This window comes from Mesoplodon densirostris, chromosome 18 (assembly GCF_025265405.1).
Source record: "Mesoplodon densirostris isolate mMesDen1 chromosome 18, mMesDen1 primary haplotype, whole genome shotgun sequence".
Taxonomy (NCBI): domain Eukaryota; kingdom Metazoa; phylum Chordata; class Mammalia; order Artiodactyla; family Ziphiidae; genus Mesoplodon; species Mesoplodon densirostris.
The window spans coordinates 2872562-2899966 of record NC_082678.1 but is presented as its reverse complement, the minus strand read 5'-3'; the positions used below and the strand labels follow the sequence as shown (position 1 = coordinate 2899966).

The following is a 27405-nucleotide window of genomic DNA, read 5'->3' as shown; positions in this document are numbered from 1 at the left end:
CGCTCTGCCCTGGGTTTTCAGCCCCGCCCCTGTCCCGTGCGCCGCCGCTGGCTGCAGCCCCCGGTGAGTCCCTGGAGTGAAGGTGGGCAATTAGGGGCAGTTGGGCCCTCGGGTTCCCCGACTTCACACATCCAGTCCTGAGAAAGGGCCATGGGCGGGCAGTGGTGCGGCTGGTTTCGGTTTTCACCTCCTTCCATCTTTCTAGGGTGACCGTTAAGTGAGAGTGGCGTCATGGGGCCCCTGGAGCCCTTCCGCGGCCTTGGAGGGTTGAGGGCAGTTTTTTCCCCGAGGAGGGCAGGGCTTCAGTGCCCGGGGCCGGGTGGGCGGCTCCTGGGGCAGAAGGAACCCTCTGACCCGAGTGAGGGTCTTGAAGTCACGGCGTCATGCCCCCGCCTCGCCGGCCGAGGTCGTGCTGGTTCCTTAATCCCCGTGCTTGACGTCATTGGTGGCTGTGGCCGAGGGCGGACCTCGCCCTGTCACCCTAGGCAAGTTACTTGCTCTTTGGGCCTCAGTTTCCCAGTCTTGATCCCTCAAGCCCCCTTCCTTCAGTTGAGGCCGTTTGTAATTGGAGGAGATGTTCTAGACGACCGAGAAGAAAGAGCACTTGGGGGGCGGTGACCTGCTTCTTTACCGTTGATCTCCGGTAGCCACTCCCTCCCCACCATCCCCCCCATCTTCCCCCCCGCCCCAATTTAGTTTGGGGCTAATGTTCCCACTCTAATTTGTTATGATTTCAACCCCTCCTGGACATTTAAACTCTTTTCTATCACTTGGATTCTTTGCTTCTGATGTAAGCCAACAAGTGGCCATGGTTGGAGCTGAGTAGAATAATACAAAAGCAATGTATTATAACATCTCCATTACTGCAAAAACTGTTAAAAACAAAAGACTTTTAATACAGTAGGTCTTTGTAGATTATGTAGAGCACATGATTAAGGAATATCCAGGTGAGTCACTTTCACAGATACTTTCAGAGGGCCTCTATTTGAAACTCTCCCCTTTTGCAGAAATGACAGCTGTGGAGTGGAAAGGACCCTAAGAAAGGGAGTAAGAGTTACGTAACACTAACAAGTCATGTGGTCTTTGGGCTCTTTAAAATTTTTGACTGTGCTTATTAATATAATACCATGCTTCCTCATTTTCTTAGATGAAAAGACAGTTAAACTCTTTCATTTCCTTTTTCCTTCACTTGGGATCATCATTAGAGCTGGAAAGTTCCTTAGAGATTTTCTTGCCTGATCCATGTGTTTTACGGATGAGGAAACTGAGGCCTAAAAAGAGGTAGCGTGACTTGGCCAAGATCTCAGAGCTAGTTAGTGGCAGAACTAAGACAGGAACCCAGGTCCCTTGGCTCCTAGCTTGGTCCCCTTTCTACTACACTTCAAACACTGTCACTACCCAGGTCACTTCAAGGGTTAGAAGAATCACCCTTTTCACAGAAAAAGTATAAAATCTCAGTAAAGTAAAATGGAATAAAATGCAGATTTAGTCCACAGCTTGGAGCTTTTCGCAGTTTCTCCTGGTTGTTGCCCAGAACAGTTTTTCTGTTCTTCCCTATTACTGTTGGCACTGTGGTGTTGTGGTATGTGGGTTGAAGGCTGCTTACAATACGCCGGGCAGCTAATCCAAACAGTTGTTACTGAATTAGGTATTAAAAGTCTCCTGGGGGTATAAAATTTACTTAAGGCACTAGAAAGATTTTAGGTAAGGAATTGGAATGAACTCGGAAAATTTGGATTAGAGCAAGGGGCTCTCGTAATTTGAGGACCAGTGACTATGTGTCTGTGCTTTTGCTCCCCATCTCAGGGCCATCTACACATCCATAATATCTATTGTCAGTGTTCTCTAAAGGGTAGTTTTGTGGAAGCATCTATTCCAGGGCCCGGGGGAGTGGAACTCAAATCAGTTCATCCATTTTGCTAATTGCTAGTAGTTTAGAAACTTAAGTAAGCAGAAGGATGAAGGAATTAGGTTGAATGTGTGTTTAGTTTTTACTGATTTTTGTTTTTACTATTCCCAAATGAAGAACTGATTGGCATTTCTCTCTCGGCTGTGGATTCATTTGGTTTCCTTCCGTGAACTGATCCAGAGAAACTTATCTATAGTCTTCACTTCTCTTGAAACATGTGCCCACTGGTATAAAAGGCTAATGTAAAAATGTTGGGCATTCTTTGTGCTAGAATTTTAGTTTCTGTTGCTGTCGTTTTATAAGGTTATTCTTTGTGGTTCAGCATACATGAGGAAAAATCTTTAGGAAAATTGGTGAGTTGATTTGGTTGAATATTTGCACTGTTAGAACCTAAACCAGAAAGCTTAAAAAAAAAAAAAAAGACAGAAAGCCTAACAACATTTTTCAATTTTTCTGCTAAAAAGCGTATCAGCGTAGTTTACAGATTGATTCAGAAAGAGCAGGAGTAGAACTGGCTTTTTGTTCCTTCAGGAGAATAGAAGAGAATCTATGCCCTCATGGAACAGTCCTGGGAGTACTGTTTTACACTTGAGAAGCTCATTAGATGAAAATGTGTCAGGTTTTCTTAGAAGCTAGGAGCCAGTTCAGGAGACTCATTTTAAAATATATTGCCTGTTATTGCCTGCCTCCTCTGAGGACCCTAATCATTTTGGAAACTGAGCTGAAAAAAAAAAGAAAAAGGAACAACTGTGTTAGAGTCCAAGTAAAGTGCCTCTGACAGTTTGTGGAATCTCTGCCTTATTTTCCCACGTTTGATGGTTTGTTTTTAAAATTTTCTATTTGTTTTCCCTGGTCACTCTTTATATGGCCAGTCTTTGATTTGAGGGTAGGAGTAAGGAATTAAGTGGAATACCATTCCATGACTTCTAGGGAGCCTGATTCATCCCACTGCTTTTTAACGACTCCAGGTTTCTAAATTTAACATTTGCTCTTTTTGTATTTCTTCTCTCTTCCTTGTCTGTGTGGATATTGCCAGAATTAGAAGAGGATGGTGGACAGGTTCTATGGTGGGAAGAGTGGTTAAAGGACGGGAGCTGATGCTTAAATCATTCTGATTTTCCTTCCGCATCCTTACTGCCCGCCCGCCGTGAACAGTCATTTCTAGACTGCTTTGTCATAAAGGCAATTCCCCAAGCCGTTGTTGGAGCCCATTTCTCCCAGGGAATTTTATCGCTGGGAGGGAGGACAAGCTTTAAGGATCACTGACCTTAAAATTCAGTAGGTAGCTTCCTTCCAGGAAAAGTTGAATGAGATACCTGCTCACTGACCCAGTTGCGATGGACACGGTTATGCTCTAGGTTTACCCATGGCCGTTTCTAAAAGTTCTCGGCTTTGGTGAGAACCAGAAAAGCCACTATTGTTCTTCACTCTACCTCCTCAAACCCTTCTGCAGTCTTGGCAGCAGAGTTTTTTATTTCAAGAATGATTGAGTTCCGAACACCCAGAGTGCCATTGGGTGCCCCCTGAGTCCTTCTGGGAATGTGATGAGATCTCTGAAACGGGAAACTTCATGGAGTCTCTTACGTTTTTGATAAGCAAGGAGCCAAGGCTGTTGACTTTTCCAGACAGATGTTAGGTTTTCAGATGAATGACAAGAGATAAAGTTTCCACTGGCCTCAGAATATGAGCTCTTTCATGTCATTTTGTGTATGTATGCTGTCCTTTCTTCAGTGAGGTTCTTTCAGGATCTCAGTTCCCCAACCAGAGGTTGAACCCGAACCACAGCAGTGAAAGCCCAGAATCCTAACCACTAGGCCACCAGGGAACTCCCTCCTCACCCTATTGTAGAAAAGAGAAAGCTGAGACACAGCAGCTTCTCCAAAGGTACCCAACAGATTAAGAGCAGGGCTAAAGATAAGAATTAGCCCCACCATCATTCACACCATTGTTTACCTACAAAGCCCCTTCCTTTCACTTTTTGATGAATTGCATATCTATCTTATTCATTCATTTATTCAATGAGTAAGTACTATGAGTACATAGCAATAAGTGATTGCTGTGGGCTAGGTGTTTCGTTGTGTATATAGTGGTGATAGTGTTATGAAGGAAAAGAACAGGGTGTATGATGGTATTTAGGTTAATTGAGAGACAGGCCCTGAATTCACTCTTACCTGAGTGTTCTCATGATCCACAGTAAAGGACAGATTAGGTCACGTGCTCAGCTAAATGGTGCTCCAGGCTTAGGACAGAAGGGCTATGCTGGCCTCAGTGTGACTGAAGACCACTAGGAAAGACAGGGGTCTGCGAGCTGAGAAACCTCCCTGCCCAGCCTCCCACAGCATCCAACAGATCAGTAGTCAAAGGCTTATCATGAGGAACAAGTACTGGCCTAGACTGGAATGTGACCTCTTTCTTCCTTAGAAAAACTGATCTGAGGTTTGAGGTTGAGGATGTGGCCAAACTGTGTCACAGACCAGAAAGCTAGTACATTTCTCAGTTCCTTAGCTCAGTCTCGAGAACAGACAGTTCAGTGCCTCAAAGTCCTCTTACCTTCTCTGTGAAAAAATTGACTTCTGGGGGAGCTGGAAGAGGAGGCCTGTTTTGCTTAGAGCTCAAAATACAACCAGGAAATAAGTGGCGTGGGGCAGAGCTAGAAGAGCTACTGTGGTTTTTTGGTTATTGTGTGTGTGTGTGTGTGTGTGTGTGTGTCTGTGGGTACAATCTTCTAACATGTTCTAACAGCTGAATTTGTAAGATACCACGTAGTAGTGTTTGCAAATGTACAGCTCTTTCTTCATCTGCTGTGTAGAGCTGCAGTATTGTTTTCATTGCCCAGTAGAACTCTGGGTTGAGAAACATAGACTCACTAAATGCATTTAGAAGACAGGGCATGTGGCTTTTGAGGGGCAGGAAGTATCAGGTCCCGACAATTCAAAAGACTTTGTTTCTTTTGTGTATTGTTTTTATCTCCCCAATAGTTCCCATCCTTGATCACATTTTATCTGTACTATGACGTAGAAAGGTGAAATACAGCTTACTATCCCCATTTTATAGATAGGGATCCAAACTTGCTTGCTGTCCTCCAAACATGGGCTGCATTTTTCCATTTCTTTGCTTTTATGCATGCTGCTTCATTCATCTGGAATTTCCTCACCCCCAAACACATTTGTCAGAATTCTAATCTTCCTTGAGGGCTTATCTAGGATTCTGCTCACTCCTGGAAGCTTTTCTTCCTTTTCCTAACCAGTTTCATCTCTCTCTCTTTTGAACCCAAGAGCATTTTGCACTTATTCTTATTTGGCAGTCACTTAGATTCTCATCTAACCTCCATATCGGATTGGGACTCTTTTGAGGGCAAAGACTGACAGAAAAGAAAAAAAACACAAACGTAATAGTCACTAACATCTGTTAAACCCTCTCTTTATCCAGACTTTGTGCAAGTGCTTTATTCTGTCACTCAGCCTTTACTTTGTGTGAATTGCCTACTCTATGGCAGGTACTGATTTAAGGACTAGACACTGTACATTGTAGGCATACCTATCTGCTTCACAGATACTATTTTTTTTTTTACAGAATTGAAAGTTTGTGGCAACCCTACCTTGAGCAAGTCTGTTGGCGCCATTTTTCTAACTGCATTTGCACACTTCATGTCTCTGTGTCACATTTTGATAGTTCTCACAATATTTCAGACTTTTTCATTATTACTATATTTGTTATGGTGCTCTGTGATCAGTGGTCTTTGATGTTACTTTTGGAAATTTTTGGCATTTTTTAGCAATAAAGTATTTTTTAATGTATGTACATTTTTTTAGACATAATGCTACTGCACACTTAATAGACTACAGTATAGTGTAAACATAACTTTCATATGCACTGGGAAACCAAAAAAATTGTGTGACTCGCTTTATTGAGGTATGTGCTTTATTGAGATGGTCTGGAACTGAACTTGCAATGTCTCCGAGGTATGCCTGTGTTTCAATTAATGCTCACAAAAAAAAGAATGAGGTAGATGTTATTAGCCCCATTTTACAGATGAGGAACCATGCGCAGAGTCCAGTTAAGTAAACTACCCAAGGGCATGCGTTTAATAGGTGATGAAGCTGGAATTTGAACTCCCAACATTTTGATTTCTGAACCCATGCTCGTCACCACTGCATGTCAAATAATCTCCTTCTCTCATCCCTATCTTTCTTTCTGCACCCATCCCCAGCTCCTAGCAGAGTGCCTTAATATATAGAAGGACCCGATAATTACAGGATAAATGAAATTGAATAGAGAAGCTGAAATCTAGAGAAATTGACATTCCAAAAGTCACAGGGCTTGTTGGAATGAAAAATCTAGAATCTAAGTCTTAACAGTTCCCAGCTCAGGAACCTCTAGGCTGCCTTACTTAAGGCATTTAGAAGAAGGGGGGCAAACTAGCTGTGAGCAGAGAACAAGGGTATGTGAGCGTGGTGGTGCCTGTGGTGAAGAGGTCACAGAGACTCAGAAAATTCTTATAGCACAGGAGGTTATGAATGCAAAGTGGCTCATAGTGAAACCGAAAGCAAGTTGTGTGATCTCAATACTTGTCAGGCTTTTACTTTAACTGACTTGCCCCGAACTGAGTGTTCCCTGGATGAGAGCCCAGAAATTTCCAGCATTTCAGACAACCTTTCTGAGCCTTATTCTATCCCATATCTCATAACAGGACCCCTACCATGGAAGAGACAGTAGAAGATCCCGCCACATCAGCTGTCTTGCTGGACCCTTGTCATTTCTCTCAGGTCATCTTTAACAGTGTGGAGAAGTTCTACATCCCTGGAGGGGACATCACATGCTATTACACCCTCACCCAGCATTTCACTCCCCGTCGAAAGGATTGGATTGGCATCTTTAGAGTAAGTGGTTAATTTAGTACCAAGTGACTGGGAACTAGAGGTGAATCTTAGTTACCTGAGTGTGCGTCTGTCTCTGTATTATAAGCATTTTGCATATATGTGTGGCCAATGTTAAAATCCTAAAGTAAGCTCCCTAGCACTTCTCCCTACACACACCAGCATGTGCTGTAGGACTCAAATTTTAATTTCAGTCTTAAGCTAAAATAAGATAACAAATCATATAATCCACAAGTTTTATTATACTTTCAAAGACCAAATGTAAATGTTTTTTAAATTATCCTATTTTGAAATATTCACCTATGACTTGACTGGGGTAGGTGGCCCCTTATATAATTTCTGTGAATTTATTTATTTATTTATTTATTTTTTGCGGTACGCGGGCCTCTCACTGTTGTGGCCTCTCCCGTTGCGGAGCACAGGCTCAGCGGCCATGGCTCACGGGCCCAGCCGCTCCGCGGCATGTGGGATCTTCCCGGACTGGGGCACGAACCCGTGTTCCCTGCATCGGCAGGCGGACTCTCAACCACTGCGCCACCAGGGAAGCCCTACTATCTGTGAATTTAAACGTCACTTGCTTAGTTAGTACAGTGTTCAATTTGTTTTAATATAAGTGTTACAAATCTGGAAAGGATGTTGAAGATTTACCTTGTCCTATAGCTTTGCATCCGAGAAGTTTGTTCCTGAATAAGCGTGTCCTGCTTCTTTGTGAAGATTTCCAAGAATGGAAAGTTGATGAGCTCCCTCGGTTTCCTCTTCCAGTGTCGAATGCCCTGTCAGTTCAAGTACAGAAATGGTACTTTTTATTATAGTCAACTCACTCTCTAGCTCTTCTTCTCTCCCGCTCTGTATCTCTGTCTCCGACACCCCCTCACACACAGACACACACAGACATGCACACTCTCACTCATTCACTCACTCACACACCACAATGACAAATCGTCCTATTTACAGAGACAGAGATAAAGGTCAAACGTAAGTAACTTACACTGCTGAGCCCCAACATGAGTGACCTTTGTTTTGACACCTCAGTATGTCATGTGCTTGTTTACCAAGGCTGTTCATCCTAAAATCAGACATTGTTCTTGAGTGCCCTGTGTAGGAGCTGATGCTAATTCACATTTCCTCATCGAATTCCTTTTCCTTAATTGTTTGGAATTCCAAGCTAAGTGATAGCATGATGGAAGCTGGAGGTAACAAGGCTGGTGTTTAGAGGTGGGGGTAGTGGACAGCCGGAGGGACAGCCGGAGCAACTTCCAGTGGGGACTTCACTCTAAACCAGATGAGAGTCTTATGCTTTTTATTTATTTATTTTGTTTTTATAAATTTATTTTTATTTATTTATTCGGCTGCGTCGGGTCTTCGTTGCTGCGTGAGGACTTTCTCTAGTTGTGGCGAGCGGGTGCTACTTCTTGTTGCGGTGCGTGGGCTTCTCGTTGCAGTGGCTTCTCTTGTTGTGGAGCACGGGCTCTAGGCACGCAGGCTTCAGTAGTTGTGGCGCGCGGGCTTCAGTAGTTGTGGCGCACGGGCTTCAGTAGTTGGGGCACGCAGGCTCAGTAGTTGTGGCTCTCGGGCTCTAGAGTGCAGGCTCAGTAGTTGTGGTGCACGGGCTTAGTTGCCCCGCGGCATGTGGGATCTTCCCAGACCAGGGCTTGAACCCATGTGCCCTGCATTGGCAGGTGTATTCTTTTTTTTTTTTTTTTTTTTTTTTTTGCGGTACACGGGCCTCTCACTGTTGTGGCCTCTCCCGTTGCGGAGCACAGGCTCCGGACGCGCAGGCTCAGCGGCCATGGCTCACGGGCCTAGCTGCTCCGTGGCATGTGGGATCTTCCTGGACCGGGGCACGAACCTGTGTCCCCTGCATCGGCAGGTGGACTCTCAACCACTGCGCCACCAGGGAAGCCCAGTCTTATTCTTTTTAAAAACAAATGTTTAAAAGCATTGTTTTTAAATGCATCTATACTTCATTCATTTCAGAGGTATTGCGTACCACAATAAGGAAATTGTCGTTAACCCAAAGAATGGCCTCTGATGTTCATTGTCCACAAAGCTATTGATTTGAACATCTACCCTAAAGTGTGCAAGAAAAGTTTAAGACTAATAAAGAGAGAACACAAACTTTTTGAGAACATATGATGTGCTAGGTCTTTGATGAGGGGTGTGTGTGTGTGTGTGTGTGTGTGTGTGTGTGTTTGTGTTTTCTAATTTAATCCTTACAGCACAGCAGCCCCCTGAGGTAAGTAATAGTATTGCTTGTGCACAGATGAATAAAGTGAATGTACTCAAGATGATGACCTTCCCAAGGTCTCCTAGCGGTGAAGCAAGTTTGTTTGACTCCCAAACCTCTGCTTTTCTTCCTCTTTTCTGCTGAATTCCTTTGAACAGCAGATGGTCAGTTAGAGAATTAAGGGCTGACTGTAAAGCTGTGTACTTCCTAGCTCACTTCTAAAGTGCTCCTGGTGTTCTTGCAGTGTAGTCTTTTTTTTTTTTTTTTTTTTGTGGTACGCGGACCTCTCACTGTTGTGGCCTCTCCCGTTGCAGAGCGCAGGCTCCGGACGCGCAGGCTCAGCGGCCATGGCTCACGGGCCCAGCCGCTCTGCGGCATGTGGGATCTTCCCGGACCGGGGCATGAACCCGTGTCCCCTGCATCGGCAGGCGGACTCTCAACCACTGCGCCTCCAGGGAAGCCCCTTGCAGTGTAGTCTTAATCATACCCCTCAACTCCTCATCTGCCCTAACACCACTGGTTCCCAGCACCAACTAGGCACTCACAAAATGTTTCTGCACGTGCAATATGCTACATCTTCTCCATAGAGTGAAAGCTACCACCAGTGATAAAGCCTAAAGTGGATGAGAGTTAGCTTTTCTTCCTTCGACGTAGAGCCCTGTGCTCCATACTCTCCTTTACCCGGGCATTTATGCGATGTTCCAAGGTTCCAGGGAGGGGAAATGTCATACCACAAGAAGCAGGCTGAGACCAGGACTGCTCGGATGGGAGAGCCAGGGACAGAAATCGCAGGTGACTGGAAGTTGCTTCCTTGTTCCAAGGCAGCAGTAATTCTTCGGCCTTCCTAGATGATATTTTGGTTACAGTGCATTAAGAAACTCCAGGATGTGAAAGAAGACTCCATAAAATTCCTGCTTCCTGCACCTCCGCAGGTTTCAGTGGCTCAGAGGTGCTTACAGCAATGGGGTGGGTGTTAATGAGACACTAAAACATGCCCTAGTGTGTGTGATGCACTTACAGCCTTTCAACCCTGTTCTGATTCCTTAGGATATGAACATGGAATTTATTTTTAGTTCTTTTTCTTCCCACTGGGCTCAGGCAGGGTCACAATATGGCAATAAATGTAATTTTGCTTATTTGCTGAGTATTCTCCCCTTGAAGACACAATGGCTCCTTTTCTATTCTCCGGTATACTCTTATCTTCCAGATAGGATTTGAGCCGTCTTTTACCCCTCTTCACATTTAGTGAGAATATTTTCCACTTAGCCAGCTTTCTGCTCTGAGGCATATTTTACAGTATCCTTATATCTTATGACTTAACTGCGTTCCATACCTAGAAGGGGCCTTTATGACTACCGGATTATTGTTGTTACCTTTATCACCAAAAAGCCTTCATTAAACATGCATTAAGGAAAACACTGAAGAAAGAAAACTCTACAGATTGGACTCAGTTATCTGGTACCTCATAGTCTAAGACCTCTCTTGTCCATCCAACCCCAACACACACATTATTTTTAACATGCACTTTTAAACGCAGTGATATAACCGGGTTGGTATAGGTGACAAGACTGAATTGGACACAGGAGAGGACGAACCAGTGGAGAGGGCAGATCAGAAGTGCTTTCTGATTAAGAAGTTCCAAGAACACTGTTGTAGGAAAATAGCAGGATCAAGGTTCACAACCTCACAACTTTTTTCCCAATCACTCTCAGTTCTGTGTCTGACTTGGAGATACAATATTTGGAACTCTTGTCCTGGGTGTTGAATGGCCAGTTTTTGTTTCCTTCTAAGACAAGTAATTTAGACTGTGTGTGTGCATAGCAGTTTTTAATTGTATATATGGTTATCATAAGTCAAAAAACAAGATTTGATCCATTGTGGGTAGATCTTATCATAATGAACTTACTCTGTTGTAAAATCAACATAACAGAAAGTGCATTTTAAGAAGACGTGGCCCAATCCTGAGCACTTTCAGATGCTGAACAAGAGCCTCTTGTCATTGCAGGTGGGATGGAAGACAACCCGTGAGTACTACACCTTCATGTGGGTTACTCTGCCCATTGACCTAAACAGCAAATCTGCCAAACAGCAGGAGGTCCAATTCAAAGGTGAGAAAAATACTGGATCGAAGGTAGAAGACAGCTAGCAGCCAAGACTAATTAATTCCCTCGAGCCTGAGCTTTCTGGGGTAGATAAAAGACTTCCAGATTTTGAGTTTTCTGAATAGACCTTATTTTGGATTAAAAATCATGTTCTGTTTTCAGCTTATTACCTGCCCAAGGATGATGAGTATTACCAGTTCTGCTATGTGGATCAGGATGGTGTGGTCCGGGGGGCAAGTATCCCTTTCCAGTTACGTCCAGAGAATGAGGAGGACATCCTGGTTGTTACCACTCAGGTCTGTGAGCATCTCATCTCATTCCCTTCCTGCCACTAAGAGTAGCATTTCCAGGATAGGGTAGAATTTTAGTCAGTAAGCCTTTACTGAATGTCTAACAGATAACTGTTGGGAAAGCTTTATACAGTACCCATTCAAACCCGCCATTCCTAAGGGAATGACTTAGGAATGTTAACAAGGATCATAACAATAAGTGATTTCTCCTTTCTCTAAAACTTCTGTAACTCAGTTGACATTCAGTTATTTAACTTTCCCAGTTACTTAATTTTTGTCATCTGCACATCTTATCGCCATAGTAAATTTTATAAGCTCCTTTGAGGAGAGACACACCAGATATTCTTCTTTGTATCTCTCAGATTCATTTGCTTGCTCAGTTATTTAACAGGACACCTACTTCCATCCAGCACTCTGGTAGGCACTAGGGATGTAGTGAAGAATCAGTTAAAACCCCGTCCCGGCCTCAGGGAGCTAAGTCTGAGAGGAGAGACAGACAATACTAAGTGTTTGCAAGAAAAAACTATGTTCTTCTGTCATTCCGCCTTTTAACTTTTTGTGGCCTTAATTTTGTTTATCTTTCTTTCTTGGTTATGGCAGCCTCAATGCTGCAATTATACAGACACACCTCTCTTACCCCCTTCCCTACATACTGAGGGGCTGCTTCCACTTGGGGTACACAGATGTCACTACAGTGAGTGGGAATCAGCTAGACCCTAACCATCCCAGCCTATGGGAATTTTCTGCTAGAGGGACTTGAATATCCATTGAGCTGTAAAGGGCCAAATATGAGTTTATGGAACGTTCTTTCGTAGGGCGAGGTGGAAGAGATCGAGCAGCACAACAAGGAGCTCTGCGAAGAAAACAAGCAGCTGAAGGACAGCTGTGTCAGCCTCCAGAAGCAGAACTCAGACATGCAGGCTAGGCTCCAGAAGAAGCAGGTATGGCTGCGGGTTAAAGGTGAACTTGGGGCTTCCCTGGTGGCGCAGTGGTTGAGAGTCCGCCTGCCGATGCAGGGGATACGGGTTCGTGCCCCGGTCCGGGAAGATCCCACGTGCCGCGAAGCAGCTGGGCCCGTGAGCCATGGCCGCTGAGCCTGCGCATCCGGAGCCTGTGCTCCGCAACGGGAGAGGCCACAACAGTGAGAGGCCCATGTACCGGAAAAAAAAAAAAAATAGGTGAACTTGGAGGATGGAGATCAGAATCACTTTCTGTTTTTCTTGTGATCTCACACCCTTATACTAATATCTGGCACAGATTTTAATATATTAGAGATTTCCTTTTTATTGTTTACATATTGAAATGATATTTTCATTTAATGAATTAAATACATATACTATTAGTAAAATAATTTCATCTGTTTCTTTTTACTTTTGTTAATGTTGCTACTAAAATTTTTAAATTATGTATGTGGCTTTCATGAATTAATTGGACAGCACATTTCTAGGAGAAAAGCACCTTTATTTTGCCCACTGCTGTGTCTGCAGTACCAGAAGAGTGTCTGGTGTGTAATAGGCACTCATTAAATATTTGTTTAATGAATTAATGGACAAATACAAGCTCCACTAGAAGAGAAATTAGGTAGATGTATTTTTTTTCCCTTTTTTAATTGAGTTGTAGTTGATTTACAATGTTGTGTTAGTTTCAGGTGTACAGCAAAGTGATTCCGTTATATATATATATATTAGATACTTTTCCCGTATAGGTTATTACAAAATATTGAGTATAGTTCCCTGTGCTATACAGTAGGTTCATGTTGGTTATTTATATATAGTAGTGTGTATGTGTTAATCCCAAACTCCTAAGGTAGATGTATTTTTAATATGGAAAGAACATACTAAGAACATTTTAGTATAGAAATCCTTTTACTTGGATATTTCATTCACTGCTGTGTCATGCTATACGCCTCACGTATAATAATTGCTCAATAAATATTTGTTGGCTGCCTGAGATACTAAACACTGTCTTAGAAATGTTAAGTCCCTTGGATGTTTCAATCTACAGGAGGAGCTGGAAACCCTAAAGAGCATCAATAAGAAATTGGAGCAGACGATGAAGGAGCAGAAGGACTGCTGGGAGACAGAGCTTCTCCAGTGAGTGTGGCTCTTGAGTGGGAGGAGCTGCTGTGTTATAGACACCCTCAGGCAGGGTCAGATTAGATTGGAGAACAGTCTTCCTGTTATAGCAGTGGTAGGTATGATTCTCCCTCTTGGATTCATGAGCTCTTTGATTCTAGGTTAGAGAATTAGTACCAGAATTGTAAGGACAAGTGACCTGAATTCAAGTATTAATGTTAAGTATCAAACACTTGCAGTTTGAGGTCAGGAAGCCAAAATAGGACTGAAGAAGAGACTAGTGGATTTAAAAATAACTCTGCAGGGGCTTCCCTGGTGGCGCAGTGGTTGAGAGTCCGCCTGCCGATGCAGGGGACACGGGTTCGTGCCCTGGTCCGGGAAGATCCCACATGCCGCAGAGCGGCTGGGCCCGTGAGCCATGGCCACTGAGCCTGCGCGTCCGGAGCCTGTGCTCCGCCATGGGAGAGGCCACAACAGTGAGAGGCCCGCGTACCGCAAAAAATAAATAAATAAATAAATAAATAATAAAAATAACTCTGCAGGCTTAGGGCCAAGGCAGCCTTAAATCGTTTAAGGTCTGGGGGAGCTGACCTAGAATCAGTATTTTTTTTCACTTAGTCATCTCCACTTCCACAGGCTGAAAGAACAAAACCAGAAGATGTCCTCAGAAAATGAGAAGATGGGAGTCAGAGTGGATCAGCTTCAGGTAGGTAGTGCCAAACCTTTGCCAAAGTATATTTTCTTAGCCTTGGCACCGCTCCACTGTGGTGGCCCAGGAAGATGCAGCTCATTGTACTGAGTGCCTAGTGGTGGATCTCTCAGAGTATCACACTACAGTTTCAGGGTGTGTGTTTTCCATTCTTGGCCCTCCACACCCTTTTTAACTTTTCTTTTAGCTACAAAATCTTTTCAAGCAAAATCTTACTAAAAAGCCTGGAATGTAAAGCAGGTAGCAGCAGAACTGCTCTCTTTTTTAGGAAGCTGTGCCTTAAAGAGGGGCTTTAAAGGGTGGTTTGTCAGATTTTACTCAGTTGAGTCTTAGATTCTCAGGTGTAAGGTAGAGCTGAAGAGTGAAGAAGTTCTTAGGGATATTTGGCAGTTGGGAGTTGCTGGGGACGCACATCTCTTTATGTTACTGCACAGTTAAAAGCATTGTTCCTGTTTAGTTTTCCTTCTTTTTTATTTTGGTTATATTCACTATTTTTGCTTTAGGCCCAGCTGTCAATTCAAGAGAAAGAAATGGAGAAGCTTGTTCAGGGAGTTCAAGATAAAACAGAGCATTTGGAGCACCTGAAAAAGGAAAGTGACCAGCTCTTTGTCAGTTTAACTGAACAGGTAAAGTCATGGAACAAAATAGTTTTAGGCATTTGTGAAAAAATATATACATTGTTCTTTCTTTGCTCTGTCATATACCTCGGTGTCACTGGCTGCGGGAAAGGTCTCAGAGGAAGCCACCTGAAATGAGGTATCTAACGGCTTTTCTCAGAAACTAATAAGAGAAGACTTGCTTTTCTCTCTGCACCGTGCTCGCTCATTAGCTTAGCAGGCCTTTCCCCAGTGCATGCGCACATGTGCTTGTGCGTGTGCGTGTGTGTGTGTTTTCCCAGCAGTGGTACTGAAATCTGTTTTTGTGCAGAGGGAACACCAGAAGGAGCTCAGATGGACAGTGGAGGAGATGAAGCAGAAAGAAACTACTGCAGCGAAGAAACAATAGGAGTTAACGGCATGTCTGTCTTTGGATGGCTATGTGGGAGGGAGCCTAAAGAAAGGAAGGGATAGGGCCTATTTTCAGGGGATAGACAGGATAAATGACACAGATGAGAAGAGCATTTACCTCTGGACTTTCTTCTCTCTACCCAAAGGGACAGAGAATCTGCCATATACAGACTGTTTAGGAGAGGTGGGCATTTCTAATATGTGACGAGTGAAAAGGAACATTGGAAGTTAAACTTCATGAGAGGTTGTAATAAGTAGAGCCTTGGGCCAGGAATCACACAGAATAACCCCTACCCCCTTCTTAAAGAGGTTTTGTCGGGGCAGACAAATTAATGATTGTGAAATGAGCTCTACAATTAGAAGATATTATAGTAGTCAAATTTTGTTATAATTAATATAATGTTAGCAATTATCATCATTATAAATTATTCTGAGCTATGTAATATAGTAATGAAAGCCTAATTGACTAATAATTTCCTATAATATATTGTTGGAAATGAGGTCTCATGGTGATCACAGGTGCCTAGAAGCTCCATTTTCTGAACTGTTGTAAGGACATGAGAAATCCTGATGTGTGAAGAATATCCAGCTATTGGGAATGTAACTCATATCCTCTATGCATCATTCATTCATTCAATCATTATCCAATCGATTATTGAGTACCTACTGTATATAAGATACTGCGTAGTTTAGCTTATATAATAAAGAATAGATGCAACAAAGTTTGAAAATCATCAACTCACAGGTTAAGTATAGCCCACAGGAATGTTTTATTTGTTCTAGATGGTGTTTGGTGACCAACACTTAAAAATGGGAACATTTCCCGTTAAAAGAAATTTGTATTTCCAGCTTCTTGAAAAGAAGCAACATATGAGCCAACACTCCCGCCCAGTAGCGGTATCTGGAGCTGAGTAGCTGCTGACCCTTTAGATGGGTCACGCGTTCCCCATGTGGCTGCCGTCCTCACTGTTTCGTTGCATCCCACTCCTTCATTCAGTTCCATTACTTGCCAGGCCCCTATTGGCACTTTTGAATTTGTGACCTCTGATGTGACAAAGAAATCTGCTTTAAATAATCTATAGCCATTCAAAGGTTTGAAGCGCCTTGGTTTTCATGGAATACTTTTCAAGATCCAGGGGCTCCCCCGCTGTCTGCTAGCAATTCTTTATTCCTCATGCATCCAGAAGGCCCCTAACTCTGAGGACTATGTATCTTAGGCTTCAGGAGCCTAGGAACAAGAAAACAGCAGTAGAGGAGCAGTTAGTACAGGAGGTGGAACGCCTAAAGGCAGAGGTAGAGGCCGGGAAAGGCTGTTTCTTAGACAAGTACAAAGGGTGTCAACGGCTCCACAAACAGATCAGGCAACTCAGGGCTGCCGCACGGGTAGGTGACAGAGATGAGGGGCCCAGGAAGCAAAGGGTGTGAAGCTTTGTGGCTCCTGGACCAAGCCCAGAGGATTGTACACTCTCGTTAAGGAGAATACACCCTCTGCTAAAAAGAGGGATGGAGTATGGGGCCAGAAACCAGCCTGGAGGTCCCCAGAAATAGAGGCCCCAGCTCAGCCATGGGTCTCAGGGAAGGTTTTTATAACCATTGAGTGGGTTTCTGTACAGACTCAGATAGTGCTTTCTTATTTCTGCCTTTTGAGGAAGTGAACCAGGACCAGAAGAGCCAGCAGGAGCCAGTGGGGGTGGGGAGCCAGGGGCCTGCAGTCAGCACTGTCATCGGGTAGCCCCCTTTCGCGTTACCACCTCAGGGTCGGCTAGAAGCGCACAGCAGTTTGGGCACCAGCATTCAAATAAAAAATCTTGAAAAACACCCCACAACTAATAGGATTAGCTTAAAGTGTTTCTGTGAGGTATTCGCATGTGTATGTATATAGGCAGGTGTCGGGAAGCGCTGAAGCATGCCTATGAGTTTTGGCTCCATGAAACTAGTCAGGTGAACCCATCATACTGGGAAGCCCAGGACCCCAGTCTGGGTTCCTTGTAGCCTTGGATAAATGCCTTCCAGGCTTCCTTCTTCCTCAGTGTAACTTGAGTCCACATGCCTATCTTCACACTGGGAGGGAGTCACACCAGCCCAACTCAGTGCTTCATGCTGTGTTGGGTGAGATGTTATTCAAGACAAAGATGATGATTGTTTCCATGCTTGTGTGGGGTTAAAAAAAGCTCAATTTATCCCTAATTCTGTTAAGCCAGTCTTGAGGTTTCCCCCAAGCTAACTTTTTCTCTCTTTGGTCACTTACTCCCAGCTAAACCAAAAGAAACTGGCATCTTGATGCCAGCCCAAGCCTTCAGGCATTTTGTTAAGTCATTTTTCTGTAAGTCAGCATCACCTCCATGGTACCACTCCTCCCCACCCCCATTTCCTTCTCCACCACCTCAGTCCCACCACTTTGGAAAGCCAGATCCTCTATGATCTCTCCTTGTTTTACCCCACCTTGGATCCAGGCCGCAATAGGTGGTCCTAATCCTAATTTTTATTTATTTATTTATTTATTTTTGTGTGCGGTACGTGGGCCTCTCACTGCTGTGGCCTCTCCCGTTGTGGAGCACAGGCTCCGGACGCTCAGGCTCAGCGGCCATGGCTCACGGGCCCAGCCGCTCCGAGGCATGTCAGATCTTCCCAGACCGGGGCACGAACCGGTGTCCCCTGCATCGGCAGGCAGACTCTCAACCACTGCGCCACCAGGGAAGCCCCTAATTTTTTTTTTTGACAGGACCAGAACTTTGACCTGTCAAAAAGACTGAGTGAGGACAAGATTATATATAATGTTCTGCAGAAAGAGAAAGAGAATGGAAGAAGAAAATGATGTTAGTGTGTAGAAGACTTCTTAAGGGAAGGAGCAGGGTGCCCCGGAGATGTGGTGATAAATAAAAAGTTAAACAAAGGAGCCCTTTCTGCGACATTGGATGAGAGAGTTGCTCCCAAACAAAGAGTACATTTCATCTGGTTTCCTAATCTACCGCAAAACCCATTCTTTGTTCTGTAACTGAAGCTCGTTTGGCGTGGCAGTAGTGACCTTGAAAGGAACAGCCTTGATGAAGATCTAGCTTATTATTTTGGCTTTTAGCTCCACAGCTGTTGTAAGTATTGTCTTTGGGGAGTAATATCCTACATCACTTTTGTGCTAGCTGAGGGACCCTGTTCCTTCAGCACAACGTTTTTCTTTTTCTCTGCTGCCAAACCAGGAGCAGAAGTGGTGGTCTGTACCAGTGCTGGACCCATGGTAGGCCCCAAATAAATACTATGCATTCATTCATTCATCAGTATTTATTTTCTGCTGTATATGCTAAACACGTCATTATTGATTGATTGAGGATGATGCCAGCAAATAAAAAGGTTGAACCTGAAGTCCTTCTCACGTGCTCTCTGGCATCAAAGAGCAGGTGTCCATGCGTTCTGGCTGCTCCTCCGATCTACACCTCCAGCCATTCTCCATCTCTACCCTCTCCATAACCCTTCTGGGCTCTGCCTTCAAGTGATCATTTCTACCTTTGATCATATCATTTATGCCAGTGTGTTTCCATTTTGCAGAAAGACTTTGGGGTCTGTTTCTGGTCCTGTCATTCTCATCCTCTTGATTTAGTTAGCTGTGCCTCGACTTTGAAATAGTCGATGGTGTGGGCTGGGGGTGGGGGAGGGGTGTGCAGAAGATGGGGAAGGAAGAACGCACACAGCTTTGCAGCAAGAAGAAAAAGACCTGGTATTTGGAAACTTTGTTAAGAACTATAGTAAAACCCTCTTAAGGTGTTAAGAGGAGAGTTCCTGATTTTCTTCTTTCTAAGAACTTTAAGTGTTGCCTGCCCCCCCCCCCCCCCCCCCCGTGGCTTGATCGCTCACATTCTTTCTCTCGCGCTTTCCCTTCCTCTCTCTCTTCTTCCCTCTCACTCTCTGTTGGCACATCCATTTAATGGGATAAAACATGAAGAGGGAAGATTATACCAGATGAATATTCACATTATGTAAGAAAATTGTTCTAGGAAGGAGACTAAAAGAAGCATTCTGCTCTCAATAATGTGTAACAGTTTCAATCTTAATACAGCTCCCACCACCCTCACATATCCATACAACTTCTGTACCCGCTTCAGTTGGTGTTTATTTAAAGATTTAAAATTCCTTTTTGCATTCACTCTAAACAAAGTTCAATACTTATGTAAATTCAGATATTAAGAACTCAGATCTTTGGAATACTGAGGCTGCTGCTTCCCCTTTTGAAGGATTATGGTTTATCATTTCTTGGGCTTCTCCAGTGCCACATTGTTCATTGAGAACTACCTGTAATGGGCATCTCTGGCCAGTTCCTTGTGGCCATTTGTTGTTGTCTTTTAACATGTCTCTGTAAATACTCTATCCTTAACTTTTGAAGATGGAGGACAACCCACAGCTGACTTACACGGGTCTGAATTATGACTCTTCGCCGTATCAAGCGCCTACTTCGAATCAAGAAGGTGCAAGACAAAACCCAGGACTTGTCTATGGAAACCCATATTCTGGTAAGACGACTTTGCCATTCGAGCTGGAGGCCCCTGCTTGCATCCCTTTCCTCCAATAAATTTTTCTTTATCTGAAATGCTAATTAAGACCAGCCTCATTGTTAAGACGTGTTGGGCAGAAGCTGAGTACCCAACAGAAAGACTGCCAGGCAAGAAGTGTTAATTGAGAAATAAATCTGACTCTAGAAGACACAAATAAGATCATCCGCCTAGAGGCAGCAGGCACAAATTGAGTCCCGCGGCCGTATTCCAAATACATACATCAGAGAAACGTCTCTGTGTGGGAGATACATACATCTAAAGCTGAGGAAGCTAATTAAGATTCGGAAATGGAAGCATGAGAGGTGGACTGTGCCACCCAGGATGGGCTGTTAGGCAGCCACCCCCATGGCCTGACCAAGGGTAGCAGGGATGTGCTCAACAGAGACTCCTGAGTGGTTTGGAGGACAGGAAATGGGGTGACAACCAGTCTTGTCATTGAAGGACCCGGGGTCAGATGTCTTTGCCAAACAGGGAACTTTCCTCCTTTTTTGTCTCCAAAAGCGATATGAGACCTCATTTGCTTTTTTGCAACAGTTTAAAGCAGTCCTGTTCTCTTAACAGTCACAATCTGATCTTTGCAACAGGCAGGGGTACAAGTTTATTTTTCCTTAAAATTTTTTTTTTTTTTTTTTTTTTTTTGCGGTACGCGGGCCTCTCACTGTTGTGGCCTCTCCCGTTGCAGAGCACAGGCTCCGGACGTGCAGGCTCAGCGGCCATGGCTCACGGGCCCAGCCGCTCCGCGGCATGTGGGATCTTCCCGGACCGGGGCACGAACCCGTGTCCCTAGTATCGGCAGGCAGAGTCTCAACCACTGCTCCGCCAGGGAAGCCCTGTTTTTCCTTAAAAATATTTTTAAACATTTCATTTAAAAAATAACTGTGGTGGGCTTCCCTGGTTGAGAGTCCGCCTGCCGATGCAGGGGACATGGGTTCGTGCCCCGGTCTGGGAAGATCCCACATGCCGCAGAGCGGCTGGGCCCGTGAGCCATGGCCGCTGAGCCTGCACATCCGGAGCCTGTGCTCCACAACGGGAGAGGCCACAACAGTGAGAGGCCTGCGTACCGCAAAAAAAAAAATAAAATAAAATAAAATTAAATTAAATTAAAAAAAATAAAAAATAACTGTGTGGATTTGGTCTTAAAATCTATTCTCAGACTATTTCCATGTTAAATTGTTACTGTTTTCATTAAAATCTCATTTTCTCCACACTGAAAATAGGTTTATTGTTTTTTTCTGATTATATAATGGCTACTAAAAATGCCACTTCATTATTTTTTCCTCTTTTCCCGTTATCCTTGACCTCGATCCCCTCTATCAAAGTAGATGGTATAGATGAGAGCTAAAGATTCAGAAGGGGAACAATGAGGGTTACAAAAAACAGCTGCTAGAACACAGCTGGAGAATGTATTCTAGGGATGCATTTCATTGAATGGAATCTTTTTTATTACCTTCAGGTATCCAAGAAAGTTCTGCCCCCAGCCTGGTAAGTATTTGATTCATGAGATTGCCCACAGCAAATCTTTGAGAAGATTTCCCTTCCTGCTCCATCCAGTTCACGGGAGAACCGCAGGGAGACTGGTTCACTGTGATAATCCAAGTCAGCAGGGTCAATTTGGACAGTGCCGAAAGCTGAGAGAGCCTGTTAGGGCGGGGAGAAGAAAACACAGTTCATCCATCAGTGTTCCACTGAAGATTTTCACCTGTGAATTGAGTTTGGTAGCAGGACTGGGGAGGAGATATGAACCAGGCAGGTAGCCAAACAAGGTATGTCCAGTGCCCCTTCCAGGCAGTATTACATCCTTTCAATCCTGGGGTTAGAGAACGCCCCAGTGAGTATCTCCAAATGTGAATTTGTTTATTCATCCTCTTATTTCTTGATCACCTACCATCTGCCAAGCATGATGCTAGGTGCTGAGGATATAGTAGAAAGTCAGACACAGTCTCTGCCACGTATAGCTTACGTTCGGACTGACCTCTTTGCTCCTCCTCCCAGCTCTCCATCAAGAACTGCCCCACCTGCAAATCGGACTTTGCTGATGACTTGTTTTATCACACCTTGGAGCAGCACACGCAGACCCTTAGTTTGAATTGTCCAATTTGCGACAAGACCTTCCCAGGAAAAGAGAAGCAGATCTTTGAAGACGATGAGTTCTTCCACGGTCTCTAAGTGTCCCAGCCTCTTGGATCGATAGTGTACATGGATTTTATAGAGTAAAACCTATAGCTTCTACTGTGAGTTATGACCCAAGATCCTGCCTAACCTGCATTGTTAGGGATTTACTTAGTCCTGCTGCCCTATAGGTGGAGTCATGTCGATTCTCTGAAGCATAGTGCTGAGGGCTGTTACGTCCATCCTTGTGGGGTTTAGTACCTTTTAAGTCACATAACTCGAGCTGTGTCAGCCTCTCAACTAAAATGCCCATTCTTCCGAGGGTCTCCAGCATAAAGGCCCTGGGATGGGGCGGACCTGGCTATTCCCAGGAGGCCTGACTCGAGTACTAAGTGAGTAGTTTTCCAGGTTGTCCCACTGCCATTCAAGGTCAGGCCTTGAGTGTGTTTGTACTCAGTCCTCAGTCCTAACCCTGGGACTGGCGACTGATCAGAGGTTGAGAATTTCTTCCTCCTCCTCAGGCCTCCTTCTCCAGCTGATTTAGAATAGTCAAAAAAGGCATGTCAGAGAACCCAGACATCCAATTTGGATCCCAAAGTTTTCTCATCTTGGTTTCCCAGCTCCCAGTGGAAGCATTCCTGAACCATGTACATATTGTTTCACTCACAGAAAGTCTTTCTCTCTGGATACCTCTGGGTGGCATTTTCTACTCTGGTTTTTTCCTGTGCACATAACTATTATTGTTGTAAGTCCTTTCTTAATGGTTAGTGGGACTTGTTAGAAACTGTCTGGGTTTGCAACTTTCTGAGCAGGTGAGTTTGAATATGGATAAGTTAGAATGAGAACTATTGTTAATCGCTTTAGTACTAAAAATAAACTAGTTCTCTACTTCAGGGACTTTGGTAATTTAAAATAAACCTTGAGTTCATGTTTTTTTATTTTTAAGCTTGTGGGGAAAGTATAATCAAAAGGATTGTCAGAATTATAGACCCCACCAAGGATTTCTCCTCACCTGTCTTAACTAGTCAACAAAAGAGTGTCCTGGCCATTATCCTGAGGTGGAGAGGGAGGTGACGAAGCATTAGTTTGAGAAATCTGGAGCCCTGACTCTCTTGTTCTAACTTGCTGTGCATTTTTGAAAGGGTGTGGATTTGGGCACCTTTTGTGAACTAACTTCAATTCCCTCCATCCAGATCTGCCTAACTGAACTATAAGAAAGCAATTCCATTTTCTCCACCCCAGGGACTGAACAAATGGAAATGACTCCCAGGCAGTCAGCCAGCTGGTCACTGTAGAGACTTTTACAGAAACTTTTGAATGATGTGAAACATGATGCTGTGCCTCAGGCTGAGCCAGTTATAGCTCTGCATTCCTTCTGTGGTTGTCCCCGACGTGACTGAAGTTAGGCCTTAGACTAACTGTATTGTCCTAGTCACAGCTCCTCACCTTCATTTCTCCTTTGATAAAATGAAGATGAGACTATACTCCCCCTCCTCCCGTATCACCATTTCGTTATGAGGTCTCTTGGGCTCATAAGCCTTCGCCCCGTAAGAATCAGATGTGACATTAAGACAAAGTCTAGAATAGAAATATAGGACTTCCCTGGTGGCGCAGTGGTTAAGAATCCGCCTGCCAGTGCAGGGGACAAGGGCTGGATCCCTGGTCCGGGGAGTTCCCACATGCCCCGGAGCGACTAAGCCCGTGTGCCGCAACTACTGAAGCCTGCGCGCCTAGAGCCTGTGCTCCGCAACAAGAGAAGCCACCTCAATGAGAAAGAAGCCCGTGCACCTCAATGAAGAGTAGCCCCCGCTCACCACAACTAGAGAAAGCCCACGCGCAGCAAGGAAGACCCAACGCGGCCAAAAAATGAATGAATGAATAGAAATATACTGGGGAGACAGTAACCCAGGTTTCCTGGCAGGTGCCCTTCCTGCAGAATTTCTGTTGCTCCCCAGACAGTTCCAGTGAAGAATTGCAGTTGCATTTATTTTATACTAGCCAGCTCTTAATTAAGCACATGAATGGAGAGGAGCAGTGGTGCACATAACCCAAATCAGTGAATACCATTTTCTGGTGAATTACCCACCCCTTTGCCCCTGCTACCCTGAGGGTTACCGTGATTATCAACAGCAGCAGGAGCCCTTCCACAGGCTTGGTACAAAAAAACAGTTGAGGTGTTAATGAGCCTTTTTGCTGGATGTAAAACAAAGCATCTTTAACCAGCTGCTCTTACCAAGGCTTTAAAGGAGAAATTATGCTCCAGGCATCTACTAGTGGTAAAGGAAACAGTCATTCTTATATAATCCAATCATCACCCCAGCCTTTCCCCTCTACACCTCTTACACCCACAGGTTTTAAAGCTGTAAAATTCCTGCAAGAAATACCAGCTTGTGGGAGCAAAATGGTATCTACATCTAAATTGGGTTTTAGAATCTTTGTACTTATTATGGCAACAAATTTTCCTTCCTAGTTCATTTTCTCTTTTCTAATATTAAAATGTTTTTGCATTACCTTAGCACATTCACTCACTAAGCAGTGGGAAAAAAAGTCACGCTGGCATACATGAGTGTGAGTGGTGAAGGAAAGCTAACCTAAAATCAGAGAAGGGAGAGTTGGCAAGATATTTGGTAAACTTAGGCCCCTAAGAACACCTGTAGCTTCAGCCCTTTTGCCTCGTCTTGCTAAAAATTGGGATGAAATGGAACTGCCTTGATGTTTAAATATGATCCTGTGATTCGAGTGATTTTCTACAGTGGCTGTGGATTGCACTGAGCTAAGCACTCTCTAACCTGGTATCCTAGCAACAAATGCTAATGAGATGGTAGGCTGTGGCTAAAAGATGCCGTCCATTACCTAGGGAAAAAAGCGAAATGGACTCAGCATAACATAGAGATCAAGCCCGAAGAGATAGCACCTAATTCCCCTGAGTTAACCAACAATAAGCCACAAGCTCGGGGAAATCACACTGAGATCTCCTTAACTGATCTCATATAAATATTAAAATAATGGCCTTATAAGCATGTAGTGCTTTATAGTTTAGAATGCATTTCATATCGTCCATGTATACTTCCAGTAACCCTTTGAAACAGCTTTTTTTTTTTTTTTTGAAATTTATTAATTTATTTATTTTTGGCTGCATTAGGTCTTCTTTGCTACATGGACGGGCTTACTCTAGTTGCGGTGAGCGCGGGGTGGGGCTGCTCTTCGTTGCGGTGCGCAGGCTTCTCATTGCGGTGGCTTCTCTCGTTGTGGAGCACGGGCTCTAGGCATGCGGGCTTCAGTAGTTGTGGCACGTGGGCTCAGTAGCTGTGGCTCGCAGGCTTAGTTGCTCCACAACATGTGGGATCTTCCCAGACCAGGAATCAAACCCGTGTCCCCTGCATTGGTGGGCAGATTCTTAAACACTGCGCCACTGGGGAAGTCCCTGAAACAGACAGCTGTTAACTCCCATTTTTATAGATGAATAAGGTGAAACGTGGAGAAATAACCTGCTAAAAGTGGAAACAACCCACATGTCCATCAACTGATGACTGGGTAAATGTGGTTTAGCCATACAACGGGGTATTACTTGGCAATAAAAAGGAGCGAAGTACTGAGGTGTCACAACATGGACGAACCTGGAAAACATGCCGTGAAGGAAGCTAGTCACAGAAGATCACATAGTGTGTGATTCCATTTATATGAAATGTCCAAAATAAGAAAATATTCTATGGAAATAAAATAGATTAGTGTTTTCCTAGGGCTGGGTGTTGGGGGAAATGGAGAATGACTGCTAATGGGTATGGAGATTCTTTCTGGGGTAAAGAAAATGTTCTAAAATTTATTATAGAGATGGTTGCACAACTGTTTGAATATACTAAATGCCACTGGATTGTACACTTAACAGGTGAATTGTATGCTATGTGAGTTATATCTCAAGTTGGTATGTTTTTAAAAGGTTAAAAGGATGTCTTTTTTTTTGGCCATGCCATGTGGCATGCGGGATCTTAATTCCCCAACCAGGGATCAAACCTGTGCCCCCTGCATGGGGAGCATGCAGTCTTCCCCACCAGACCACCAGGGAAGTCCTTAGGATGTCTTAAATACAGATACAGAGCAGGTTCAGCACTGTTGACCTTGGTTAAATCACACTTGTCAGGACAAACCCTGCCTCAGCAGTGTTGGGTTCTCCCCGTCTTGGGCTGGAGGCAGTGCTTCAGTTGTGATTAGTAGGGTCAGGCCAGTTAATGGTAGCCTACCATCTGGCCCGCAGCATTAGTGGTCTCTGGGAATATCTGTTTTGTGGAGATGAATGGACCCAATCAAGTTGAGTCACCAGCCCACAAGTCCCAGGTAATCATATTAAGGGATCCAGCCTGCTCTGCCTTGTGTTATTACTTTCTCCCTGTGGAAAGAAAGAATATCACACTCCCGGGAGCTAAGTCTGTCGTTTACCCAGTCAGTCAGCATTTAGTGAGCACCCACAGTGGGCAGAGCTAATACAGGGCCAGGATTTTTTTTTTTTTTTAATAGGAAAGTTCTTCCCTCGAGGGATCTGCAAGATGAATGAAGACATTCTGTCTGCCCTCTGGGAGCCCTCGAACTGCTGGGGGAGAGATTCTCAGGTTTCAGTGGTCTCCTAATCTGTTGGGGAAATGAGATTAACTGCCCAATTTAAGGACACAAAGATAAGGGACATCATCTCGCAAACTGAAGACATGAGGGCTGTGGGACCTGAGTGTTAATTAAGGTGTGAGCAAAGCCCAAGTTACTGATGTCTTATGAGAGCTGCTGTGGAAGAGGTTGAGGCACAAAAAGAGCAGACCCCAGCGGGAGGGCGGGTGTCCTGAGGGTCTCCGCAAAGGGGGAGAGAGAGGCAGCTTCGGAATGCAAAGGACTTTCAAGCAAAAGTACCAGCAAGTGTCTGTCCTGAAAGACACTCCCGTCGAGTTGAATCACATCTAACAAGCTCACAGGAGCTCAAAAGGGACAGGAGGGAGGGTGGCGGAAGGGTGTCCGTTTTAAGGATGTAGGAGTGTCTCAGAGCCCCAGGCCTAAGATTCCCAGCCCTCAAGGCTAGAGCGCTAGGTGACACAGAGACATCATCCCTTGCCATTTGGCGTCTCTGCCTTTGAGTCAAACCTTCTCTTTCACTCCAGTCTGATTCTCTGCCTCCCAGGCTGCATGATGTAAAATGGTTGCTGCTTATCTGAGTTTTTAGGCTACTCTGCTTTAAAAAAAGAAGTTTTGAAAGGAAAGGATGGGAATCTCAGTCCAACTCTAGATTCCCTGAGGGAGGGACTTGTTTGGCCCCGCTAGGGTGAACCAATGCACTCACTCCTTGTTCAATCAACTGTGGCCAGAATGTGCGGTCACCCTGCACCAACCTGGCAGCTCTGAGTCACTGCAAGGATGGGAAGGGGGGTGCATGGGGAGAGGAGAGAACCAGAGAAGATGGTGTGAGCTGAGCGTGCAACAGATAATTGCAATAATTTACAACAAGTGCTGTGGGTGGGAGGATGGGATTTGAATCTGATTAAAAGATGAGTGGCCTTTAGGTGGAGAAAACCGGGGAGGATG

General features: G+C 44.4%; 1 protein-coding gene across 2 annotated transcripts; it reads left to right on the top strand.

The window, feature by feature from the left end:
- CALCOCO2 (calcium binding and coiled-coil domain 2) lies at positions 1-27025 on the top strand. Of its 2 annotated transcripts, none has more exons than XM_060080794.1 (11): positions 1-63; positions 6600-6789; positions 11019-11121; positions 11278-11411; positions 12221-12346; positions 13410-13498; positions 14117-14186; positions 14693-14815; positions 19569-19695; positions 21191-21219; positions 21730-27025. In XM_060080794.1, exons 2-11 carry the CDS (start codon positions 6610-6612, stop codon positions 21901-21903), a joined length of 1155 nt encoding a protein of 384 aa, XP_059936777.1. In that variant the 5' UTR covers positions 1-63; positions 6600-6609; the 3' UTR covers positions 21904-27025. The 2 variants fall into 2 exon arrangements, with proteins under 2 accessions (XP_059936777.1, XP_059936778.1); XM_060080795.1 differs by having other exon boundaries at positions 23-82.
- The last annotated feature ends 380 nt before the right edge of the window (positions 27026-27405 follow it).

Bases quoted from the DNA above. Each gene is read 5' to 3' on its own strand.
- CALCOCO2 (XM_060080794.1), top strand. From the start codon at position 6,610: ATGGAAGAGACAGTAGAAGATCCCGCCACATCAGCTGTCTTGCTGGAC. The intron at 12,347-13,409 runs GTATGGCTGCGG...TTCAATCTACAG, and splicing joins CTAGGCTCCAGAAGAAGCAG to GAGGAGCTGGAAACCCTAAA. The intron at 14,816-19,568 runs GTAAAGTCATGG...TAACTTTTGAAG, and splicing joins TTGTCAGTTTAACTGAACAG to ATGGAGGACAACCCACAGCT.